This window comes from Pseudoliparis swirei, chromosome 2 (genome assembly GCF_029220125.1).
Source record: "Pseudoliparis swirei isolate HS2019 ecotype Mariana Trench chromosome 2, NWPU_hadal_v1, whole genome shotgun sequence".
Lineage (NCBI taxonomy): Eukaryota > Metazoa > Chordata > Actinopteri > Perciformes > Liparidae > Pseudoliparis > Pseudoliparis swirei.
In genome coordinates, this window is record NC_079389.1 from 3,607,570 (window position 1) to 3,631,324 (window position 23,755).

General features: G+C 44.0%; 2 protein-coding genes across 2 annotated transcripts; both read left to right on the top strand.

The window, feature by feature from the left end:
* Positions 1-4,384: 4,384 nt before the first annotated feature.
* cfap97d2 (CFAP97 domain containing 2) lies at positions 4,385-6,308 on the top strand. Its single transcript, XM_056438123.1, has 6 exons — positions 4,385-4,465; positions 4,581-4,683; positions 4,878-4,958; positions 5,426-5,544; positions 5,632-5,818; positions 5,937-6,308. Exons 1-6 carry the CDS (start codon positions 4,389-4,391, stop codon positions 6,051-6,053), a joined length of 684 nt encoding a protein of 227 aa, XP_056294098.1. The 5' UTR covers positions 4,385-4,388; the 3' UTR covers positions 6,054-6,308.
* Positions 6,309-6,538: 230 nt separating this feature from the next.
* Positions 6,539-23,478, top strand: cdc16 (cell division cycle 16 homolog (S. cerevisiae)). The gene is made up of 18 exons (XM_056435525.1): positions 6,539-6,706; positions 6,871-6,925; positions 7,491-7,588; positions 8,029-8,067; positions 8,184-8,324; positions 15,335-15,494; positions 15,614-15,708; positions 16,241-16,374; positions 16,762-16,841; positions 16,967-17,016; positions 17,093-17,166; positions 17,271-17,396; positions 17,961-18,113; positions 18,467-18,530; positions 18,632-18,693; positions 21,165-21,300; positions 21,551-21,641; positions 22,364-23,478. The coding sequence occupies exons 1-18, from the start codon at positions 6,659-6,661 to the stop codon at positions 22,618-22,620; spliced, it is 1,863 nt and encodes a 620-aa protein (XP_056291500.1). The 5' UTR covers positions 6,539-6,658; the 3' UTR covers positions 22,621-23,478.
* Positions 23,479-23,755: the final 277 nt, after the last annotated feature.

Below are 23,755 nucleotides of genomic sequence, written 5' to 3' on the forward strand. Positions count from 1 at the left end.
TTTTATTATATTCGTGGCTCTTTGCAATTGGTCTAATATTAGTGATAACAGTGCTATTGATCCAGTAACAGTGATATTGATCCAATAACAGTTATATTGATCCAATAACAGTGATATTGATCCAATAGCAGTTATATTGATCCAATAACAGTGATATTGATCCAATAGCAGTGATATTGATCCAATGGCAGTGATATTGATCCAATAATTCAATTCAATTCAATTCAGTTTATTTGTATAGCCCAATTTCACAAATTACAAATTTGTCTCGGAGTGCTTTACAATCTGTACACATAGACATCCCTGCCCCAAAACCTCACATCGGACCAGGAAAAACTCCCAAATAACCCTTCAGGGGGAAAAAAAGGGAAGAAACCTGCAGGAGAGCAACAGAGGAGGATCCCTCTCCAGGATGGACAGGTGCAATAGATGTAATGTGTACAGAAGGACAGATTTAGAGTTAAAATACATTCAATGAATATGACAGAGTGTATGAATAGTTCATAGTAGGCATATTCCACGATGGAGACCTCCACGATCCATCAGGCAGATGGCGGTGGGGAGGAGAAGTGGGCGGAGTCTCAACAGTGGGCGGAGTCTCAACAGGACAGTGGCGTAGTCAGGAGCAGGAATTCCACGACCCAGACCTCGATGATCCATCAGGCAGATAGGATCTATGCCGTCTCATAGGGTCCGATGACCCCATGAGGCGTGAAGTCAAAAGGACTCCGGGGAGAAAGCAGAGTTAGTAAGGTGTGATTGAGAGATGAAAATTCATCCTTAAGGAGAGAAAGAAGAGGAGATAGGTACTCAGTGCATCCTAAAACGTCCCCCGGCAGCTATAAGCCTATAGCAGCATATCAAGGGGCTGGACCAGGGCAAACCTGATTCAGCCCTAACTATAACTCTGTCAAGAGGAAAGTCTTCAGTCTACTCTTAACGAGGTGACTGTGTCTGCCTCCCGGACTGAAATTGGAAGCTGGTTCCATAAAGAGGAGCTTGATAACAAAGGCTCTGGCTCCCATTCTACTTTTTAAGACTCTAGGAACTACAAGTAGTCCGCATTTAGTGAGCGCAGCTCTCTAGTGAGGCAATATGGTACTACAAGCTCCTTAAGATATGATGGAGCATCACCAATCAAGGCTTTGTGCGTTAAGAAGAATTTTAAAAGTGATTCTTGATTTTACGAGGAGCCAGTGCAGAGCAGCTAGTGCAGGAGTGATGTGATCTCTTTTCTTAGTTTTAGTGAGAACACGAGCTGCAGCATTCTGGATCAACTGGAGGGACCTAAGAGATTTATTAGAGCAGCCTGCTAATAAGGAGTTGCAGTAATCCAGTCTCGAAGTAACGCGTGAACCAATTTTCTGCATCTTTTTGAGACAAGATGTGCCTGATTTTTGAAATATTACGTAGATGAAAGAATGCAGTCCTTGAGATTTGCTTTACGTGGGAGTTAAAGGACAAGTCCCGATCAAAGATAACGCCAAGATTCTTTACAGTGGTGTTGGATGCCAGGGCAATGCCGTCTACAGAATCCACATCACCAGATAATTGATCTCTGAGGTGCTCAGGGCCGATTAAAATTACTAACAGTGATATTGATCCAGTAACAGTGATATTGATCCAATAACAGTGATATTGATCCAGTAACAGTGATATTGATCCAATAGCAGTGATATTGATCCAGTAACAGTGATATTGATCCAATAGCAGTGATATTGATCCAGTAACAGTGATATTGATCCAATAACAGTGATATTGATCCAATAGCAGTGATATTGATCCAGATACTGCCCACCTCTCGGGATCCCCGGGGATCTGCCCGCCGGCTCCGGGTTCTCCCTGACCTGCTACATGCCTACACTCAAAGAAATGACTCATTGGATGAACTCAATTAAATTGTTGGCAGGTTTTCCATCCAATAATTATATGCAACTCTAACTCAAATTTAGCACATCAGTGCAATAAAATGTAATTAAGTTAGTCCAACTCATTTGTATCAAATACATCTAAAATAAAATAACGATATTGATTAAATTAAATTAATTTGTGTTTGTCCAACTCAAAATATAAACTAACAAAATATGCAAACTCCACACAGAAGGAACACCCCGACTGGGAATTGAACCCACAGACCTTTGGCTGTGAGGCGACAGTATTAGCCACTACACCATCGTACAGCCCTGAAAGTGTCTTCACCTCATGCAAACAACTGATTTTCAGCTGGCGCATGCGCAAAGGGTAGTCCTCAATGAAACACATTTATTTTGAGTTGATATGCACACCATCTAACCTAAATAAATCTAATAAATGAAAGTATTCATACATTTTGTGTTACACCCATTAAATATAAATATCTATTTTTGTAATTGATTTATTTAAATGTATCAAACAATATTTAAATGTGTCACCTCGAAGAAGGGCTTGAATCGTTTTTGTGAGTGTAACCTAAATAAATCTAATAAATGAAAGTATTCCTACATTTTGTGTTACACCCATTCAATATAAATATCTTCGTTTTGTAATTGATTTATTTAAATGTATCAAACAATATTTAAATGTGTCACCTCTAAGAAGGGCTTGAATCGTTTTTTTTAGTGTACTGCCCAGGACTCTCTGCTCTCTGCTGTCCAGCCTGTCACACCCTGACCCCTACCAGCCCCATGATCTGTAAACTACTGTTCTATTTAACTTTTGTGTCCAGCTCTATACGCAATCAGGACACCTCATGAGCATCATATTCCATTTCTGCCTATAAATGTCCCTAAAACCTGTACACATTTTTTTTTTAAATCCTAATCCCAGCACTGTGATTCAAAACATCTGTAGTTTACTATAACGATAACGGAGGTTACAGGAAAGCCTGCGGCCTTATGGAGTGCATCCATTTAGAAGCAAGATTAATATCATTGTTGTGCAGTATCCCTACACACAGTAAGATGAAGGTGCCATCTAGCACTGAAAATGGTTCTTCAGAGTGATGCCATAGATTAGAAGAACCATTTATGGTTCCACAAAGAACCTTTCAAACATGCAGGGTTCTGAAACAAACGATGTCCTTAAATAGTTCTTCAAAGAACCTATATACGGTGCCTCAAATGGAAAAATGGTTCCTCAGTACGAGATAGTTCATCGTAGAACCAGAAAGTCTTTTAAAAAAACATTTAAGAACCGTTATTTTTCTGTGTTTAGCTGAAGCTGCGAACATTAACATGGTTTCTTTTCACTCTTTTTATGATTTGAAACTTGTAATTGGGAGGAAAGAAAATCATAAAGAAAGAATGTGGCCGATCGAGATGCCCCTCTTTCTCTCTCCTCCAGGCCCATCAACGCGTCTCTTCTTCTACAGCAGCGACTCCCGCACTCATATACACTACTGTGCTGTGCGTGTGCTATACACTCATAAAAGCACGCGGTGCAATTGGTTGTTCATTCACGGCGTGGAATTGTAATTATTAACACGTTTATGATCTCAGTTGCACCTTAATGGCTGTCATGACCTGTTCCGGCCAGCAGGGGGCGGCGTGGTGATGGAGCAGCTCATTCATGGAGCCGAATCCCCTCAACGGGCTTCATTCAACAAAACCCCCCGTGGTGAGAAGGGGTACTAAACTCATTCACATGACGCCGGAGTTGGATTTGATTTAATATACTTTCCTGACTTGTCCCGATCAAGCAGTGCGGTGTGGTGCTGCAGCAGATTTCGTGCGCGTGTCGTCCGCGCGTGCACGGTGTTTGCTTCAAAGCGCGTCGCAGCTGAAGTTTCCAAGTAACTGTCTCCAAGGCTGTTATTGTCTGCGTGTAACAAGAGAGGAAATACAGTCGTCTGCATTCCCCTGACCTCATTAACTCAATGCTGTACATGTCTCTCTCTCTCTTTTCTCTCTCTCTCTCATGAAATGTAATAATTCTGCATTTCATTGAATTATTTCACAATCAACACGTTTATAACACATCATTTGGAACTTCTCAGGAAGTCCGATCGGTTTCATCGGTTTAATAAAAAATAGCACGAGCACATGGGGGGGGGGGGCGTTTGTATATGCTTTGAACTGTGCAGCAGCTCACTTCACAGTCCTCCCCTCCGCGTCAGACCCCTCGCTAATTAGCCGATCTCTGTGCCATGTATGCGTCTCTCTCTCTCTCTCTCTCTCTTGTGTGTGTGTGTGTGTGTATGTGCGCGCGCGCCCGTGTGTGTAACTTGCTAGACAAGAAGCATCGTTAGAAACCAACTGTTCATTCATCTCTGCTCCCCCACAGCCGCTGTCATGGCAACCGCGGATGACTGGCAGAAAACAGACCGCAGTGTCTCTCTAGGAGTCACACACGCACACACGCACACACACACACACACACACACCTCTCTCTCTCTCTCTCTCTCTCAGGCCATGATGAAGGGCCGTGGCACCGAGACCCCATCAGGACCGCCGCGGACTGTGAGGTGCAGGGTCAGAGGTGGGACCGGGTAAGGGTTACGCGTACTATACTGTTCACTGCGGAGCATGCGCACTTATGCAAACATGACTGGTGAACTTTTGTTATCCTTTTCTTTTTTTTAATGTATAATAATTGCCATGCAGGGCCGTGATGGCGCATCGGGCGTGTCAACCACTGCTTCCCACTGGGAACAAGTACCTGCAGCAGAAATGGGACGCGGCTGCATATGATGTGCACAGGGGGAAGGTTGGTGGACCCTGAATGAAGCTCTGCATGGCTTACTGTTGTAGAGCACAGCTTTTTGAACGTGTCTTTACAGTCACAAACCAACACAATTCGCCATATTTTTTTTCTTTAAAACCAGTACATTTACAAAGGATCCAGTGCATTCATTGCTCTCTTCAAATATATACGTGTTTTTTTGTTTTACCCTCCTGCAGGTGAAGTCAGCTAGACCAACAATAAACACGACTCCACCAAAGACCTTCACTCATCTGACCGTCAAACTGAAGAACCTAAAGGTGGCTGCTTTCCTCCCTCCATTTTCATTCAATTCATAGGCTTCATTGGCATGGACCAGGCATCAAGACATAGCAACACAATAAATATACAATTCATATAGATAATAATAATAATATGACAGCAATAACTACATTGAAAGAAAGTGCATGTGTGTTCCTTGGGACACAATACGATATGTGTGTATGTGGGTGGTTGTGTGTTGGTCATTCACTGTCCCTCAGGTTGTGGCATGATAGGACATGGTGCAACAAGGTCTCTCTCTCTCTCTCTCTCTCGTTCATCTCTGCCGTCCACAGGGTGGCAGCAGATGGAAAGAAGAGAAAACCATCCTGTGAAGTCTCAAAACTATTATGAGAAAAGAATAGTGCAGCGAAAAAATAATAATGTTTTTTCGATATCATAATCTCCAGCCCGAACACTTGGTGTACAGGTGAAGATGTCTGATCATGTGTTATTTGCACTATAGCTGGAAGAAGAGCGCGCGACGAAGATGCGGGGGGAAAACGATATGCTCGCGGAGAAAATCGCGCACATCGCCAGGACAGGTGGAGGTGTGGACAACAGGAACTATTACGACCGAAAAAGGTTAGTGGAGGTGAAAGTTTACGCATGAAAGGGTAGCACGTCCTCTCCCCTTTGACACTGAACCCGGCGGTGTCCTCCTCATCGCAGCCTTGGCGAGAAGAAGCGGCAGCTGGAGCTGCTCCGCATTACGCAGGAGAACCAGAGGATCCTGTTCCGCCTGAGCCAGTGCAGGTCTCATTACAATCCGAGGAGCTGGCGCGAGAGCTGGCTCCAAACTCTCAAAGTGATGGACAGCATTGCGCATTACCCTCGAGACAGAACGAGCCAACAAAAGGTTATTTTGAAGAAGAAACAACTTAAACATTATCACATTAAATATGCACAAATATGTCACTATCATGTTAACTGAACATCGTGATACGAGTTTTTTATATTTCATGTGCCAATTTCAGGGCCAAGGAAACCCCGTAGAGAAGGTCAGCGCCGGTGCAACCGCAGACAGTCCTGCAAGACCCGAGGCCGACTGCAAGGCCGAGGGGGAGAAGAGAAGAGGAAAGGAACCAGCATGAAAGATAGAAGAAGATAAAGATAGAGAGACAGCATGCAACGTGTCCTGAACCAAAGGCACCTGAGAAACACACCTCACGGTCACGGGATGCGCCTGGGAATCCTGCTTCTTGAAGAGAGTTATCATACAATGTTTTCTTCTTTTATCAAAAGTTTGCCCTGCACTTTTAAAGAGACTCTTTGTAACATCGGCAGTTTAAAAAAGACATATACAGAGAAACGAACTAAATCCTTTAAAAACGGCATGATAACCTTTATTTGAATTTTGTTATTTCACAACAAATACAACAATAAATGCATCGAGTCAACATTTGTATATTGTTTTTTTTTTAAACTATATTTTTATTTTACAGCTGGATATAGAGCAAAAGTGCGTGCGTGTGTGTGTGGGTGGTGTGGGGATATTCACGCGGAACTGTCGAGCCAGGATGTGTTTCCTTACGGCACATTTTGTGTGGCACACCCGTTGCCGAAAGAAGCCGCGGATTTGAGTCTCCGCTGCTAGCGAGCTAGCGCGAACTGTTGTGTGCCTAGTTTGACACACTGTCTCTGAGAATGACACTCTTTTGAGAGCCGGAGCCATCATTGTCCAGAAATAAAACTCGAAATGAATCTTGACCGACTTCGAAAGCGAGTCCGGCAGTACGTCGACCAGGTAGAAAATAATATATTTATTCTCCCTCTCTCTCTCTGTTGCTAGCTAATGCTAGCTCTGACCGGGTAGCTAACTTTAAAAAAAGAAGAAGCTATCACCAGCCAGCCGCGATAATAAACACACCTGTGAGTGACTCGTGCCCTGTATTGTGTGTCCCTCCACAGCAGCAGTACCAAAGCGCTCTGTTCTGGGCCGACAAGATCGCGTCCCTCTCTCGCGGTGAGTGAGAGCCGCTGCTGCTCCGACAGGGAGAAGACGTGCTCAGTCTCACCGTCACGTCCACTCACACACAAATGCACTTCAGAAATCAGTAATGTACAGAGCCATTGCATACTGGGATGTGCTCCCCTCGTATGTGACTAACAAGAAATACATGTGATTTCAAAAGGAAACTTAAGGCAGCAATAATCAGAAAGGAAATTCTAGTAGATTAGGTTATTATTTTAGGTATTTGGGTATTATTATTTTACTTTGAATGTAAATGTTGTTTTCTAAGTCTACGTGTTTTTGTGATAATTGATCATGCTGTACTGCATTTTATGTATTTGTATTGCAATGTGTTTTTGCCAGGACCCCAGGAAGAATAGTCTCCACTGCAGTGTAGACTAATGGGGATCCTTAATAATCTAAACTAAACTAAAAACTCACAGCTGTACATGCACTTGACTCTCCATACAGCAGCTTGACAGCCGGTGCCGTGTGTTTGTGTGTCTGTGTGGCCTGTCAGTGATGACCTAACGCCACAAGTTGATGAGCCCTCCTCCTTTGTTTGTTTGGCATGCAGAGGAGCCCCAGGACATCTACTGGCTCGCTCAGTGCCTTTACTTGACCTCGCAGTACCACAGAGCCTCCCACGCCCTCCGGTCACGGAAACTTGACAAGGTAACTCAGGGTTGTCGTTGAGTATGTGGGAGTTTTGTCTTGTTTTATTACACAAATCCAATCAGAATCAGGTTTTATTGGCCAAGTAAGTTTGCACAAACAAGGAAATTGACTTGGTAAAGTGACTCTCAGTGTGCTTACACAAAATATACATTACAACACAATACAATACAAAACAACAACAAAACAGTGCAACGGTCTAAGAAGTTTCAGAAAGTGACTTAAGAAAGTATATACAAGGCGGAATGGCTATATACAGTAGCTGTGGAACAGTAGTGCAAGAAGAAGTGGGGAGTGCGAGAAGTGCAGGGATAAATATATATGCTACAGTGGGTTAGCTGTTCAACGTGTGTGTATTTAAAATGAACCCGATCACGACGATGTCACCGTCTCCCTGAAGTCAGTCCCGAGTCTGAAGCGACATGTCCTCTCTTCCACAGTTGTATGGAGCATGTCAGTATCTCGCTGCTCGGTGCCATGTAAGTCATCGGGTCTCAACCCTCCACTGCATGCACTGCGGAGTATAATATGAAGAGAATCCCACCCAATGGTGTCTATGCTTTGGATTTATTCGCCTCTTGATTATGTCATCTAGTATGCTGCCAAAGAGTTCCAGCAGGCCTTGGATATCCTGGACTCAGAAGAGCCGATGATGAGGAAGCTGCTGGACAGGAGTGGGAGAGAGGACATCGGGACGCCGGAGTCGGCCAAGGACTGGGACATGTCCCCTACTGCCGTGAGTCCGGACCGCTTGGAGACGCCGGGATGTATTCAATGTGCTTAGATGAGAGATGTTGGACTGTCTTGTCTGTCAGTGGTGCAGGATCTCATGTTCACTGCTCAACACCGTTCTGTTTATCGCCACTCACATTTGTTTTGATCAGCATTTTGTTTGACGCTGTTACTGGACATAGGATATGATATGATATTCCTTTATTCGTCCCACAGTGGGGACATTTCAAAAATCACAGCAGCGGTGCACATCAGAGCATCAATGAAAATAAATATAAAACACAAAACTAAATACTAATACTAAATATACAGGGGGAAAAACAATATATGAAAAATATGTAGCTGTACTGTGAATTTCTGTTCAGTGTCTTTACTATTGACAGGGTTTTTCCTGCATAGAGAACATTTGGGCGCGCCTCGCGTTTTCGGCGCCTATGACAAATCCCGAGCGCCTAAGGCAAAAAAAAGTCTGCGATGAAAAAAAACTGTGTTCATCCCGTGCATGTCAGCGAATATGTTCTCAATAGTATGTTTCAAGTAGGCTAAAGCCGAACCCTCGTTCTGTTTGGATCAATAGTAATCGAGTTCAGTGTTTCCCCTAGGTTTACAGCTTCAGGGGGGCGGGACTATTGCCGCTAGCCATGTTGGTGCCCTAAGCTTAAAGTAACACTGAAGTGTGCGCGCACCACGGCTGAGCGAGGCGCGCGCCGGCATCGGAGCTCTGGAGCGCGCGCGCGAGCCGAGAAGAGTTGTTGACGGGGGTGCTCGTGACCCGTGCTGTGTGCTGCGCCGCGCGTAATGCGTGCATTACGGCAGAGCTTCGATGCCGGCGCATCGTCGCGTGGCCGAGAAGTGTTGACGGGTAGACGAAATGACGGGTGTGGGTGGTCAGATTTCACCCTGTTATAATGGTAGGGGAAACACTGGAGTTGATAAGCGTGTCTTGTCTGATCAATACGCAACTGTGAGGTGCGCGACTTGACAGAGCTGATCACTCATTCAACAGCCCGACGTGTATGAATAGATGGTGCGCGCGCAGCGCTCAAACAATTTTTTTGGGAGCACCGAAGACCCATTTTGACCCAGGAAAAACCCTGCGCTTCACTTGCTAAAGCTGCATTCGCTCTACTGACCACTAGGGGGCGACTCCTCTGGTTGTCTAGAAGTCTACATAAAAGTACTTTGAATCTGCTCTTGATTTATTCAGTCTTGTAGTTTTAAACAAAAATAATAAATAAATTGGGATACCATAAATATTTTTGAATATTTCAAATAAGTAATATTTACAGTAATATTCCTGATTTCACATACTACTAATTAAATATATGTATGTTTCAGTGCAGCTGTGGTGCAACAAGGCTGTAAAGACTATAATCCTGCTGGTTATCTTCTTCTTTATTATTAATATTTTTTTTTTTTTTATAGTTCCATAAGCCCCGCCCCCAGAATAGCCACAAGCCCCGCCCCCAGAATAATGGCATTTTAGCCACTTTGCCTTTGATCCACTTCTCGTTCACTGTGGCTTTAATCTATTTCCTGTTCACTGTGCCTATGACACACTTGATGACACTGTGCCCACAGAATGTGGCTTTGATCTCAATTTCTATATATACTCCTGGAGAAGCAAGACAAAGTACAGAAAGCAGGACTATCACTATTATTATTACCGGAGTAATAATAATACATAACCTCTTTCTTTTTTGAGACGCACATCGTAAAACAAAAGTTATGGATACCTTGGATTTAATCCCAGACTCGGGCAAGCTCCCTCCCAGCTTCACGAAGGCCTCAACTTGCGGTCCGTCGTCGTTCATCACCTGTTTGATTGAAGGAGTTTCATTCAAAGTCCTGCTGGACAGCGGCGCTAACGTCTCCGTAGTGAGCGAAAAATGGATGAGGACAAATGCCCCCTATATTGAATACGGGGGTAAAAACCAGGACATGAGGGTGAAGGGAGTCAACGGGGTTGATTCCGCTCTCGGGATCGTCAACCTCGTTTTCGAGATTAGCGACCCGCCGGCAAAGATATTGTCCCCCGTGTTAGTCATGAAAAACCTCACCAATCCCATCATCGGCACCAATATCATCAGCATCCTCAAGGCGATAAAACAAAAGGCAACAATGGACGCGTGTTGTCCAACCTGCAAGTGCCAAATAACGGCCGCAGATTCGACGGCCCAGGTGGCCGTCGAGGAGAGTGAGCCCGTGGCGGCTACGGCCGTGTCTGACACGCCAGCCTGCGAGAAAACCTCCGATCTCGTTGAAAGTCAGATCCCTCAGGAATCAGTCAATCAGACCCCTGGAGCGCAGTGCTGCCATGAAACAAACACAGACGTCGGCAGCAACGATTTGCCGGACCATGATTCGCCGACCCCGGAAGAATTGCCGCAGGTCATCATCGAGGAAGAAACCCGTGCCGAACCTCCGCGGGACCACGAGAACAAGAAGTCCGTTGAGATCTCTGTGGAAAGTCAGATCCCTCAGGAATCGGTCAATCAGACCCCTGAAGCGCCGTGCTGCCATGAAACAAACACAGACGTCGGCAGCAACGATTTGCCGGACCTTGATTTGCCGACCCCAGAAGAATTGCCGCAGGTCATCATCGAGGAAGAAACCCGTGCCGAACCTCCGCGGGACAACGAGAACAAGAAGTCCGTCGAGATCTTCGTGGAGGGTCTGTTGTCGCGGATCGTCAAGAAGGCCAAAGTGGGTGGGACCGTTGAGATTTCAGAGGCCGACATTAAGCGAGTGTTTTAAAGGACGTGGTCCGAAGTCGAGGGTGTGGATTTTGTTGCCGCTGAAAAAACCTTTAAAAACCTCGACAGGACGATTCACCGGGACCTGTGCAAGACGTGGGGCGGTGCAAAGATGGTGCTGCTCCACACAAAATTGCAGAAACCAGAGCTTGAGAGCGACATCGCCTCCTCCGTCAAAGAGCGCCTGGCACCGCCACCGAGAAAGCTCAGTGCCGTCGGCAGGTTCTTCTCGGCCATGGGCAACGCCATCTCCAGGCCCTTCCGACGCGCCCGGTAGAATACAACATGTCCGTAGGCATGTCGCAGTAGATCTGCGACATCCCTACGCCATTCGTTCTACATCCTTACTACATGGTGCGACGAAGAAACCTGAGTTGGCACAAGGGAGAAAAACAAAATGTCCGTAGGGATGTCGCAGTAGATCTGCGACATCCCTACGCCATTCGTTCTACATCCTTACTACATGGTGCGACGAAGAAACCTGAGCTGGCACAACGGAGAAAAACAAAATGTCCGTAGGCATGTTGCAGTAGATCTGCGACGTGCCTACGACATGCGTACGACATGCGTACGACATGAATACGAGATACATAAGAGATGCATACAACATGCATAAGAGATGATATGACATGCATAAGAGATGCATACAACATGAATACGAAATACATAAGAGATGCATACAACATGCATAAGAGATGATATGCCATGCATACAACATGCATAAGAGATGGATATGACATGCATACAACATGCATAAGAGATGGATATGACATGCATAAGAGATGCATACAACATGAATACGAGATGCATACAACATGCATACGACATGCATACGAGATGGATACGACATGCATACGAGATGGATACGACATGCATAAGAGATGCATACAACATGAATACGAGATGCATGCAACATGCGTAAGAGATGCATACAACATGCATACAACATGAATTCGAGATGTACAACATGCATAAGAGATGGATACGACATGCATACAACATGTCTACAACATGGATACGACATGCATACTACATGGTGCGAGGAAGAAATCTGAGGTAGCACAAAGGAGAAAAACAACATGCATGCAACATGCATACGACATGCATACAACATGGATATGACATGCACGCAACATGAATACGACATGCATAAGAGATGCATACAACATGCATACACCATGAATTCGAGATGCATACGAGATGGATACGACATGCATACAACATGAATACGACATGCATAAGAGATGCATACAACGTGCATACAACATGAATAAGAGATGCATACAACATGCATGCGACATGCGTAAGAGATGCATACAACATGCATACACCATGAATTCGAGATGCATACGAGATGGATACGACATGCATACAACATGAATACGACATGCATAAGAGATGCATACAACATGCATGCAACATGAATACGACATGCATACGAGATGGATACGACATGCATACAACATGCATAAGAGATGCATACAACATGAATGCGACATGCATAAGAGATGGATACGACATGCATACGACATGAATACGACATGCATACAACCTGCATAAGAGATGCATACAACATGCATACAACATGCATAAGAGATGGATATGACATGCATACAACATGCATACGACATGCATAAGAGATGCATACAACATGCATACATCATGAATACGAGATACATAAGAGATGCATACAACATGCATAAGAGATGGATATGCCATGCATACAACATGCATAAGAGATGGATATGACATGCATACAACATGCATAAGAGATGGATATGACATGCATACGACATGCATAAGAGATGCATACAACATGCATGCGACATGAATACGACATGCATAAGAGATGCATACAACATGAATACAACATGGATACGACATGCGTACTACATGGTGCGAGAAAGAAATCTGAGGTAGCACAAGGGAGAAAAACAACATGCGTACGACATGCATACAACATGAATACAACAAGCATACAACATGCATACGACATGGATATGACATGCATACAACATGCATACAACATGGATATGACATGCATGCAACATGAATACGACATGCATAAGAGATGCATGCATACAACATGCATGCGACATGCGTAAGAGATGCATACAACATGAATTCGAGATGCATACAACATGCATAAGAGATGGATACAACATGCATACAACATGAATACGACATGCATAAGAGATGCATACAACATGAATACGAGATGCATACGACATGAATACGACATGCATACAACATGCCTAAGAGATGGATACGACATGCATACAACATGAATACGACATGCATAAGAGATGGATACGACATGCATACAACATGAATACGACATGCATAAGAGAGGCATACAACATGCATACAACATGAATACGAGATGCATACAACATGCATGCGACATGAATACAACATGCATAAGAGATGGATACGACATGCATACAACCTGCATAAGAGATGCATACAACATGCATAAGAGATGGATATGACATGCATACAACATGAATATGAGATGCATACGACATGAATACGACATGCATGCGACATGCATAAGAGATGGATATGACATGCATGCAACATGCATACAACCTGCATAAGAGATGCATACAACATGCATAAGAGATGGATATGACATGCATACAACATGAATACGAGATACATAAGAGATGCATACAACATGCATAAGAGATGGATATGCCATGCATACAACATGCATAAGAGATGGATATGACATGCATACAACATGCATAAGAGATGCATACAACATGCATAAGAGATGGATATGACATGCATACGACATGAATATGACATGCATAAGAGATGCATACAATATGCATGCGACATGAATATGACATGCATAAGAGATGCATACAACATGAATACGACATGCATACAACATGCATGCGACATGAATACGACATGCATACAACATGCATACAACATGAATACGACATGCATACAACATGCATGCGAGATGAATACGACATGCATAAGAGATGCATACAACATGCATGCAACATGAATACGACATGCATGCGACATGCATAATATATGATATGACATGCATACAACATGAATACGACATGCATACAACATGCATAAGAGATGCATACAACATGCATGTGACATGAATACGACATGCATACGACATGCATAAGAGATGCATACAACATGAATACGAGATGCATACGACATGCATACAACATGAATACGAAATGCATAAGAGATGCATACAACATGAATACGAGATGCATACAACATGAATACGAGATGCATATGACATGCATACAACATGAATACGACATGCATAAGAGAGGCATACAACGTCGTCTGGCACCTTCGGATATGTTTTTTTCTTCTTTCTTCTCTCTGTCATCCCCTCCTCCTCGGTACCCTCATTCCACCTCGACTATAACAAACACATACACACACACACACACACGTGTATTGCAGAAACACACACACACACACTTTTGGCAAACGGAGGATGTTGTAGCAGTGATGGACGCCAGAGCCGGAGGGTGAAAATTAAATTTTTTTGGGGGAGCACCGAAGACCCATTTTGACCCAGGAAAAACCCTGATTGAGCCGTGTGCAGTTTGATTTTGCACAACACGCTCTGACCAACACCACACGTTCATTTGTCTTTAAGCTGTTGCTAGAAATTAAATGCATTCATTCATTATTTAAACCCTTATTTTGTATGGTTGGGAACTCATACTTCCCAGAATCCTCAGTTTCACATCTAAAATCCCTATAAATCCTTTATAAAATTGAAACTCCAATATTAGCGCTTTCTTTTCCTTTACTGTAAAAAAATAAATAGATGACCTCTTACAACAATATTGATTGGCAAAGAGTGCAAACACATACATATCGACATGGATGCGAGCTAGTTTGAAAACCTATTTTTCCCAGAAGTGAGTTATAACTAATAATAATATACATCTTTCATCCACATGCTAGGCAATCGGGAGATAATGGTTTCTATTCATCAGATTACATTTTAATGTTTAACTACTCCACAACAGACGAGGTCATCTCCACTGACATTTATATCATGGGGTTCACCTGCTCAAAAAAAGTGCCGCAGATATCAATTTATTCCTGTGACATTTAACGGATGTGAGAATAGTTCCTGAGGGCCACGGTCCGGTCTGGTTGATGCCGGAGACGGAGCTGAAAGACTGTATACGATGATGAGTAATGTTCTCGGCTTTGACTCAAGACTCTTTCTGTTTTCTCTCTGTTCCAGGTCAATAGCAACATCTGCCTCCTGAGGGGTAAAATCTATGACGCCATGGACAACAGGCCGCTGGCCACCTGCAGCTATAAAGAGGCCTTGAAGCTGGATGTGTACTGCTTTGAAGCCTTTGACCTTTTAACGTCCCACCACATGCTGACCGCGCAGGAAGGTGAGGCCGAGGCCATTCATGTGCACTGACCTATTGACCTACAGATGTGACGATCATGATCATTGCAAGAACTTGTAACAGGGCGGTGTATGTGAAACCTGTTGCTCATCTTTCTATAGAAAAAGACTTCCTGGACTCACTTCCTCTGAGTCAACAGTGCACCGAGGAAGAGGAGGAGCTCTTGCACTTCCTATTTGAGAATAAGTTAAAGAAGGTAGCATTTATTTATTTGCATTTTTTTATGAATTGCCGGTTAAGTCTGATGATATTTGTATTTTCTTGCTGTCTACGAGACCAGAACCAACAATGAATTGATCCAACCGACACGTGTTGTCTCTGTGGACGAAGCCTGATGTAACTCGAAGGTTTTCCTCCGGGTTACAGACACATTTGTGTTACATTGTTGTCCAAAAGGGATAGAAGGCTCATCATTTATCCACATTTTTGTGTAGAATGTCGTTTTACTTGACTGAGCATGGGCTCTCGGTTTGTTTATAGTCAATCTCAAATGCACCACCGTACTTTTTTTAATTTGAGTTCATATCGAGCAAACAAGCGAATGTTGCTCCCCGGTGTTGCCGAGCTCCGGGGTTTATTTGTACACTGTAAATATTTGTCGAAATGCAAAAGTATATTGTGGATATTCTTTTGTCCTAACACCTCGTCTCCTTTCTCCTTTTCCCCCCACCTACTCACATTTAAACCACACACACATACACACACACTCCTTCTCCTTCTCTCTGCAGTATAACAAGCCCAGTGATTTGGTGGTGCCAAAGATGGTCAACGGTCTGCACGACAATTTGGATGTGGTGGTGTCTCTTGCCGAGAGACACTATTATAACTGTGATTTCAAGATGTGCTACAAACTCACATCAAAGTAGGTGTCTTCCTGTTCGCCTGTTGTTGATCTTTGTGCCATGTGGAGAAATGTCAAGAGACACTCTAGAAAGTCGAGGCCAACATCACACACACCGTAAAATCCCACAACGGATATTTGACGGCTTTGATGAACGTTCTTTCTTCACCTCAACCAGAGAAAGTGTTTTTCACTAAGTCACATCTATGGATCTGTGTCATTGTATTGTAAAAGTCAAACCACCAACAACAACAAAAAGGAAACGCCAATGCAGAATGCCCCAAGTCACAGAGTGGTATCAAATCATATGCTTTTGATGACACTTTATAGATGACTCTCTGAAGGTCAACACATTGCTGCTCTAGAATGTCTGAAAATGCACGTCCGCTTACGGCAGCTGTGTTTCAGGGTGATGGTTAAAGACCCCTTCCATGCCAACTGCTTACCGGTCCACATAGGAACTCTGGTGGAGCTTGGGAAAGCAAACGGTAAAATACACATCGCGTTCGTGCATTAAGCATGTGTTTGATTGCTTCGCCTTATTTCTAACAGTTAATTTGTTCATTTTGCTCTCTGATCTTTTTTTTGGTGTTGTCCCGCCCCCCCCCTGCAGAATTGTTTTACCTCTCGCATAAACTTGTAGACTTGTATCCCAACAATCCGGTAAGTGTCTATATCTCTCTTAGAAATAATATAAAAAGTTGCGCAGTCTTTAACCACCGTCGTAATCCTTCGCCAGGTCTCCTGGTTCGCTGTCGGGTGCTACTACCTCATGGTCGGCCATAAAAACGAACACGCTCGGCGGTACCTCAGGTGTGCAGTCGTTCGCTCCAAAGGAAGCACGTCCCGTCTGAGGCCCCGGAGCGGCCCGGTCGGTGTCTCGATGCGTGTCATATGATATCGTGTGTCTCCCGCAGCAAAGCCACCACGCTGGAGAGGACGTACGGCCCGGCGTGGATCGCATACGGCCATTCGTTTGCGGTGGAGAGTGAGCACGACCAAGCCATGGCTGCCTACTTCACCGCCGCCCAGCTGATGAAAGGGTACATGGCGGACGGGCACCTGGCGCTGTCAACCCTTTCTAACCCTCCTATGACCTTTGGGGTCAATTTGATCCCATTCAATGTTTAACGTCTCTAAAAAAATGATTGACATCATTATTTTTGCTTCATATTTCATGACTTTTCCTAATTTATTGGGGACAACTGGGAAAACATAAAATTCACATGATGAGATGTTTTCAATGTCCTGAACACAACTTGCACGCCTCGGTGTTCTTCGGGGTCAATTTGTAAAACATATAAGAAATATCAACTTTTTTATTTATTTAAAGGGCTAGACAGGTAGTCAACAAACAAACATAAAATATCTCACACTTAAACTTGGGAAACAATATTAATTCAAATAATGTTCTGGAGGTTTTAATTACTGGGGTCAAATTGAACCCACGGGTAAAAAGATGTTAGTAAATTTGAAGGTAACAGGAGGGTTAAAAATGTATTCTCTTTTTGTCCATAGACGTACCTCTCGTCAGCCTGCATTGGCAATTTGGCTATTTCTGGTAACACTGGTTTGTGTCTCTCTCTCTCGCTCTCTCTCTCGTCCAGGTGCCACTTACCGATGCTCTACATCGGCCTGGAGTACGGTCTGACCAACAACTCCAAGCTGGCGGAGCGTTTCTTCAGCCAGGCCCTGAGCATCGCTCCAGAGGACCCGTTTGTCATCCACGAGGTGGCGGTGGTCGCCTTTCAAAATGGAGAGTGAGTCACGGAGCCTCAAACACAAACCACCACCACCTCCACAAAGGTAGCACGCGTGTTGTTGGCAGCACACGGCGGCAGTAACGGGCCGAGCTGGTTTTAACCCATTACAAGAGGACACACTTTCTCATGACGTCATGCAGATGGTTTGAGTTTGTGGGGTTTTGGTATCTGGATGAAATACAGTTACCGTCACCTGTTGATTAAAAAAATAAATGACGGATTGAAGTGTGGAAAACACATAGACATGCTTTAAATTACTCATAACACACCTAATTTCAACTACACACATTGGTTTATCTTTAAAAAATAATCCTATGTGCTGTAAAAACATTTTTCACCTCTTGTTTTAGCTGGAAGACGTCAGAGGGGTTGTTTCTCGACGCGATGGAGAAGATCAAAGCCATCGGAAACGAGGTAACCGCTCGTTCATTTGTACTTAGAAGGTGTGAATGACGAAGGACTTGATGACAGAGTTACTAATAATGAGTGCTTTCCCCTGTTCGTTCAATTTTAAGGTTACTGTGGACAAATGGGAGCCTTTATTAAACAACTTGGGTCACGTGTGTCGGAAATTGAAGTAAGTATGAAACCAATTTCCCCCGGTTGTTCTGTCCATCTGACGTTGGTACACACGCTCTTGTGGGAGGCTGAGTTCATCCCTAGAGGATCGTTAAAGAAGATCGAAGAGTGTACTCTGCGCTATTTTGTTCCTATTATTATCTCCTCACCTTCCTCCGACGAGCTTGTTTCAGAGATGCGCTCGCAATCATTCAAAATGCAGGGCCCTGATTTAGAATTCATGAATAGACCCTTTATTGAATTATGCATAGTAGGGATGCACCGATCTGATCGGCGCCGATCCATATCGGCCGATATTCCCATTATCGGGTTTGATCGGCGTTCTCAAAACGGCCGAACAAAACGGCCGATCAGATGACGTAACATCTGCGAGAACTATCAGACGTTTCAATCGCCGCGCAACGGAGACGATGCGCCCGGCGAGGGCCGCAGAGTGAGAGGTCCACGAGGGGATCCTCACCACCGGCGGCGTCCCGTCCCGAGTTGAATCTCTGGGTCGACTCAGCCGACTCTCACATGTCTGCCCCTATAGACTGATGCTCACGGTAAACGCATTCGATCAGGAGCGCGCAAGGGTTTTGATAAAGTTAGCGGAAGGATTTATGTGACAACATCCGGTTTTGCAAAGTTAGCGGAAAGAACCACGTGAAACAACATCCGTTTTTCAAAATAAGATGTCGACAAATCATACACGAACATATAAAAGTAAACAATGAACTGATTTTGTATCTTTATAGATCTTTTCTGAGATTTAGCTTAAATTATGCTAACATTAAAACATGTTTACTGTACCAAGGAAGAGTTTATAAAAATAAGTCAGACTTTTGTATGTTAAAAAAAGTCCTGTAAATAGATTTCCCCAAGAGTTCCAGGAAATGAATGATGCAGATGTGTTCATACATATCTGAAATCCCCTACAATAGCAATCAAACAATTTTAATGTATCAATTAGGACATTTTTCAAAGTAAAAGTCCTAAATGTTTAAAGAAATCTGTAATTTCTTTAATGTTTGAGTTGCTTTATATATGTATTTCCTCATAGTCCTAGGCAATAATGCTACACAATAAATAGAATGCTTCAATCGACACCGTGATCGGTGATCGGCAGATACTGATTTCAGTGATCGGCACCAAAAACCTGATCGGTGCATCTCTAATGCATCGCCACCACTCATCTCTATGAGGGGCTTTGAACAACCTGCGCCACACAAGTGGTGGTTTAGAAAGCCGTGTGTGGTTTTTATATAGAACAAAGGTCAAGGAGTCATGTGTTACGGTTGTTGACGCATCCATTCATCCATCTATCTATGCATCCATCCATCATCTATCTATGGATCCATCCATCTATCCATCCATCTATCTTTAGAACATGTTATCTCGTACATATTTTATGCACATCTGAATTATTGTTAAAGTGGATCTAGATACAGGTTATTAGTGAATGCAGGAAACATTAAACACTATTTTCAGTAACAGTGACGATGAAAATATTATGGCCTTCAATGTTTATGTCAAAAACATTGTGTGTGTGTGTGTGTGTGTGTGTGAAAAATCTCAAGGACTGCATTTTTTCAGCAGTTTGAATATTTCTGTTTGGTCATGGAAATTTGGTTTAAAATAGAAAAGTTATGGAAATCCACTGGTCAAAATGTGTAAGAACCCTGAATGTACCACTAGAGCACTGGAGATGGGCCTCTACACACCTCTGTAGAGACTTCATTAAACACCAGAGAATAGTCATTTACCACATTAAACATGTATCGAGTGTATTTATGATTACCTTCGCATTGAAAATGCGGAAGGTTATGTTTTGATCGCCGTGTGTTTATATATGTATTTATTATTTATTTATTTGTATACGTGTTACTTGCATAACTCAAAAAGTATTCAACCGAATCGCATGAAATTTGGTGGGATGATTGGTTATTATCCGGGGACCATTTGATTAGATTTAGGGATCGATCAGGTCAAAGGTCAGGGTCACGGTCATGAAAAGGTCAAAATCTTCTTTTTACCATGGCGCGGTCAATTTATATCCAATTGGCATGCAACTAATGCCAAAATGTTCATAATTCAATGCCCGATCTTGTGATATGCGAAGGTATGCGCTCTACCGAGTGCCCGTTCTAGTTAACTTAATGTTATCTTCATTGAAAGAAACAGTGCTTTGAAAAATAAGCACATTTCTAAGTGACCCCAAACCGTTGAACGGTAGTGTTCCCAAAGCAGCGGCAGCCTTAATCCGTGGCTGTAGACCGACACCGCCTGCAGTGAGTATCACCGCCACACACAGTGATGCACATTGAGCAGAAGATGGGCTCTAAATGGGGAAACCTTTTACAATTGTCAGCTGTCAAAAACATTTCAAAATGTCCCCCCCGGTGCACACATTTGTCACATTTGTGCGAGCGTCATTCTGTTGTATCCGTGGATACAGACATATTCCATGGCGGTGTTTTGTTTCTGTAGAAAGTACGACCAGGCTCTGGAGTACCACCGCCAGGCCCTGGTGCTGATTCCTCAGCACGCCTCCACCTACTCGTCCATCGGATACGTGCACAGCCTCATGGGGGACTTTGAGAGCGCCATCGACTACTTCCACACGGTACGGCGCCCTCTCCTTCAGCCCTACGGGTTCGCTTCCTAACTCAAAAACCTCGAGTCGTGAGCGTTTCATAAGAGCCGCAGTGCTTGTGCTGTGGGACTTTTTTTTTCTTTTCTTTTTTTCAATAGAATAAACGCATCACCTGTGATAAGTCCATCGATTCGTTTTTTTTCTCACTCTGTTCTTCGACAGCTTTGTTTAAAAAAAAAAAAAATTAGGTTAGAAGTCGGTTTTGTTTCTTTCTGTGCAGGCACTGGGACTGAAACGGGACGACACTTTCTCCGTGACGATGCTCGGCCACTGCATTGAGATGTACATCGGGGAGACGGATGCCTACATAGGTAGGACGCTCACTGCACCGCAGTTCCAGATCAGTGGGAAAATAACGAGCTCAGCTGTCGGGGTACTAGTCGTCATCTCAAAAGCACCCGCAGACAAATACAGGGTTCGTACGGTCATGGAAAACCTGGAAAAGTCATGGCATTTTAAAATGGTCATTTCCAGGCCTGGAAAAGTCATGGAAAAAACTTAAATCACAAAAGGTTTGGAAAAGTCATGGAAATTTGTTATATTCACATGTTCATTTACGTAGAGTTTAAAATAATTCATGTTTGAAAGGAAGACGCTCAAAAAATAAGCCGGCATACGCCAAGTCCAAACAGGTGGTTTTGCACATAAAGGATAATAGTTTGATTAAAAGAATAAACATTTATATAAGTGTTTCTAAGAATAAACATGTATAAAAATGTTTATTCTTTTAATCAAACTATTGTCTCTCATTCACTTGTTTCATTTAAGGTATCTTGTATGCTTTGTAATTCTCCTTGTTTGAATACTACATTTAAAAAAAATGTTCATGTATACACCGAGATTTCAGTTTGGTCATGGAAATTTGGTTTAAAGTCATGAAAAAGTCCTGGAAATCCATTGGTCAAAATGTGTAAGAACCCTGCAAATAAGCATCTTTTTCCGAAGTGTTTCTCTTAGTTTAAAGTCCTCGAGCGTCTGCTCCGAGCCGCCCGCTGACGTCTCACGCCCGTCGTCTCTCTGTCTCAACCAACAGGCACGGACATCAAAGACAAGGCGAGCGGCGGCAGCTTGAACACTCCGGCGCTGATCAAGATGCTGAACACGTCGGAGCCCGGCGACCCGCCGGCCACCCCGAGGCCGGAAGACGCCGGCGTCGCGTCCTCGGACACGCCGCTGTCCAACCAGGACAAGATGATGCTGGAGACGCCCCTGCGCCTCTCCCTGACCCTCGAGTGCGACATGTACGAGAGCGACGTGATGCTGGACACCTTGTCGGACGCCAGCACGTGAACCCGCCGCCGCGTCCGCCCGCCAGGAGGCGGAGCTGCCGCGGCAAAAGCGGGGGGGTCGTCCCGGGCACACGTGTCCGAGCCCAAGGGGACCGCCGTCCGACCCGAAACTGGCCGCGCGTCCTCCCAACAACGGTCTCCCCGTGTGGTCGTTCCCGTACGTGACTAAAACGCAGGACATGCCGTCGTGAACATTATGAGCGCGGGTGAATGTCTATACGGCGACCCGCCGCATTCATTTAGCAAGAATGCACTTTAGCGGCGGGAACCGACACGTGCCTCGGTGCAGCGGCGGAGAAGCTGGACCTCGGGTTCAGCCCGGCGACGCAGGGAACACGCGGCCCTCTGATTGGACGGAGCGAACGCAGTCGCACGCCTCGCATCTAGAAGACGAACAGTCACGTGTTCCTGGCCTGGGGCGGGGATCTCCGTGTCGCTCTCAACCTGTGGATTTACAAATTGAATAAAGAGACGGCTCATTACAAGCAGTTATTTTTTTGGGGGGGTGAAAACAATTCTTGGTGATTCCTCCAATACACCATGCATTTATCTTAAAAAGATGTGGGCAAGTCTGTGTTTTGTGTTCATCGGAAGTCGGTGGATGGTTTGTGAAGAAATGTAACGGCAAAATCTTTTTATTTTCCATCCACAAAATTGCGTTCACTAGGAAACGGTCGAGTTGTGATCTGTTAGTCGGTTCACGTGTCGCTGGAGTCAATGTTTGAATTACTCATTTGAACAAGAGATTGTACATTGTGTTGTTTTATTGGTGATGCTTTTGAGATGCCGAGGTAATGATCCTGATATTTCCAAGCGTACGCATATAAGTATTTCTAATAAAAAATGCCTCTGTCTCTTCCACATCTTCTATTCTTATGCGAGGAGTATGGAAGCTTATCAGGCTTCAAAATTAACTGGTCAACGTCTGCTTTACTCCATCGAAACGACTGCGTGCAATTCAATCATCTGCCAACATCCCCGTTGTTAAACAGTTTAAATACTTGGGTGTTGATGTTTTTCCCTGTTTAAACAAGATTATTAAGCATAACTACTCTATTGCTCTGAACAACAGATTGAAAGATATGGAAAAATGGACGAGTCTCCCTATGTCTAGTCAAGCCCGTATCTCTGGTTAA

What these genes read in the sequence shown, in the direction of transcription:
- cfap97d2 (XM_056438123.1), top strand. Translation starts at nt 4,389, where the DNA reads ATGATGAAGGGCCGTGGCACCGAGACCCCATCAGGACCGCCGCGGACT. An exon ending in ATGATGTGCACAGGGGGAAG is followed by an intron (nt 4,684 to 4,877) that starts GTTGGTGGACCC and finishes ACCCTCCTGCAG; the next exon opens with GTGAAGTCAGCTAGACCAAC. An exon ending in AACTATTACGACCGAAAAAG is followed by an intron (nt 5,545 to 5,631) that starts GTTAGTGGAGGT and finishes TCCTCATCGCAG; the next exon opens with CCTTGGCGAGAAGAAGCGGC.
- cdc16 (XM_056435525.1), top strand. Translation starts at nt 6,659, where the DNA reads ATGAATCTTGACCGACTTCGAAAGCGAGTCCGGCAGTACGTCGACCAG. An exon ending in GATCGCGTCCCTCTCTCGCG is followed by an intron (nt 6,926 to 7,490) that starts GTGAGTGAGAGC and finishes TTTGGCATGCAG; the next exon opens with AGGAGCCCCAGGACATCTAC. An exon ending in GCCGCCCAGCTGATGAAAGG is followed by an intron (nt 17,397 to 17,960) that starts GTACATGGCGGA and finishes TCTCTCGTCCAG; the next exon opens with GTGCCACTTACCGATGCTCT.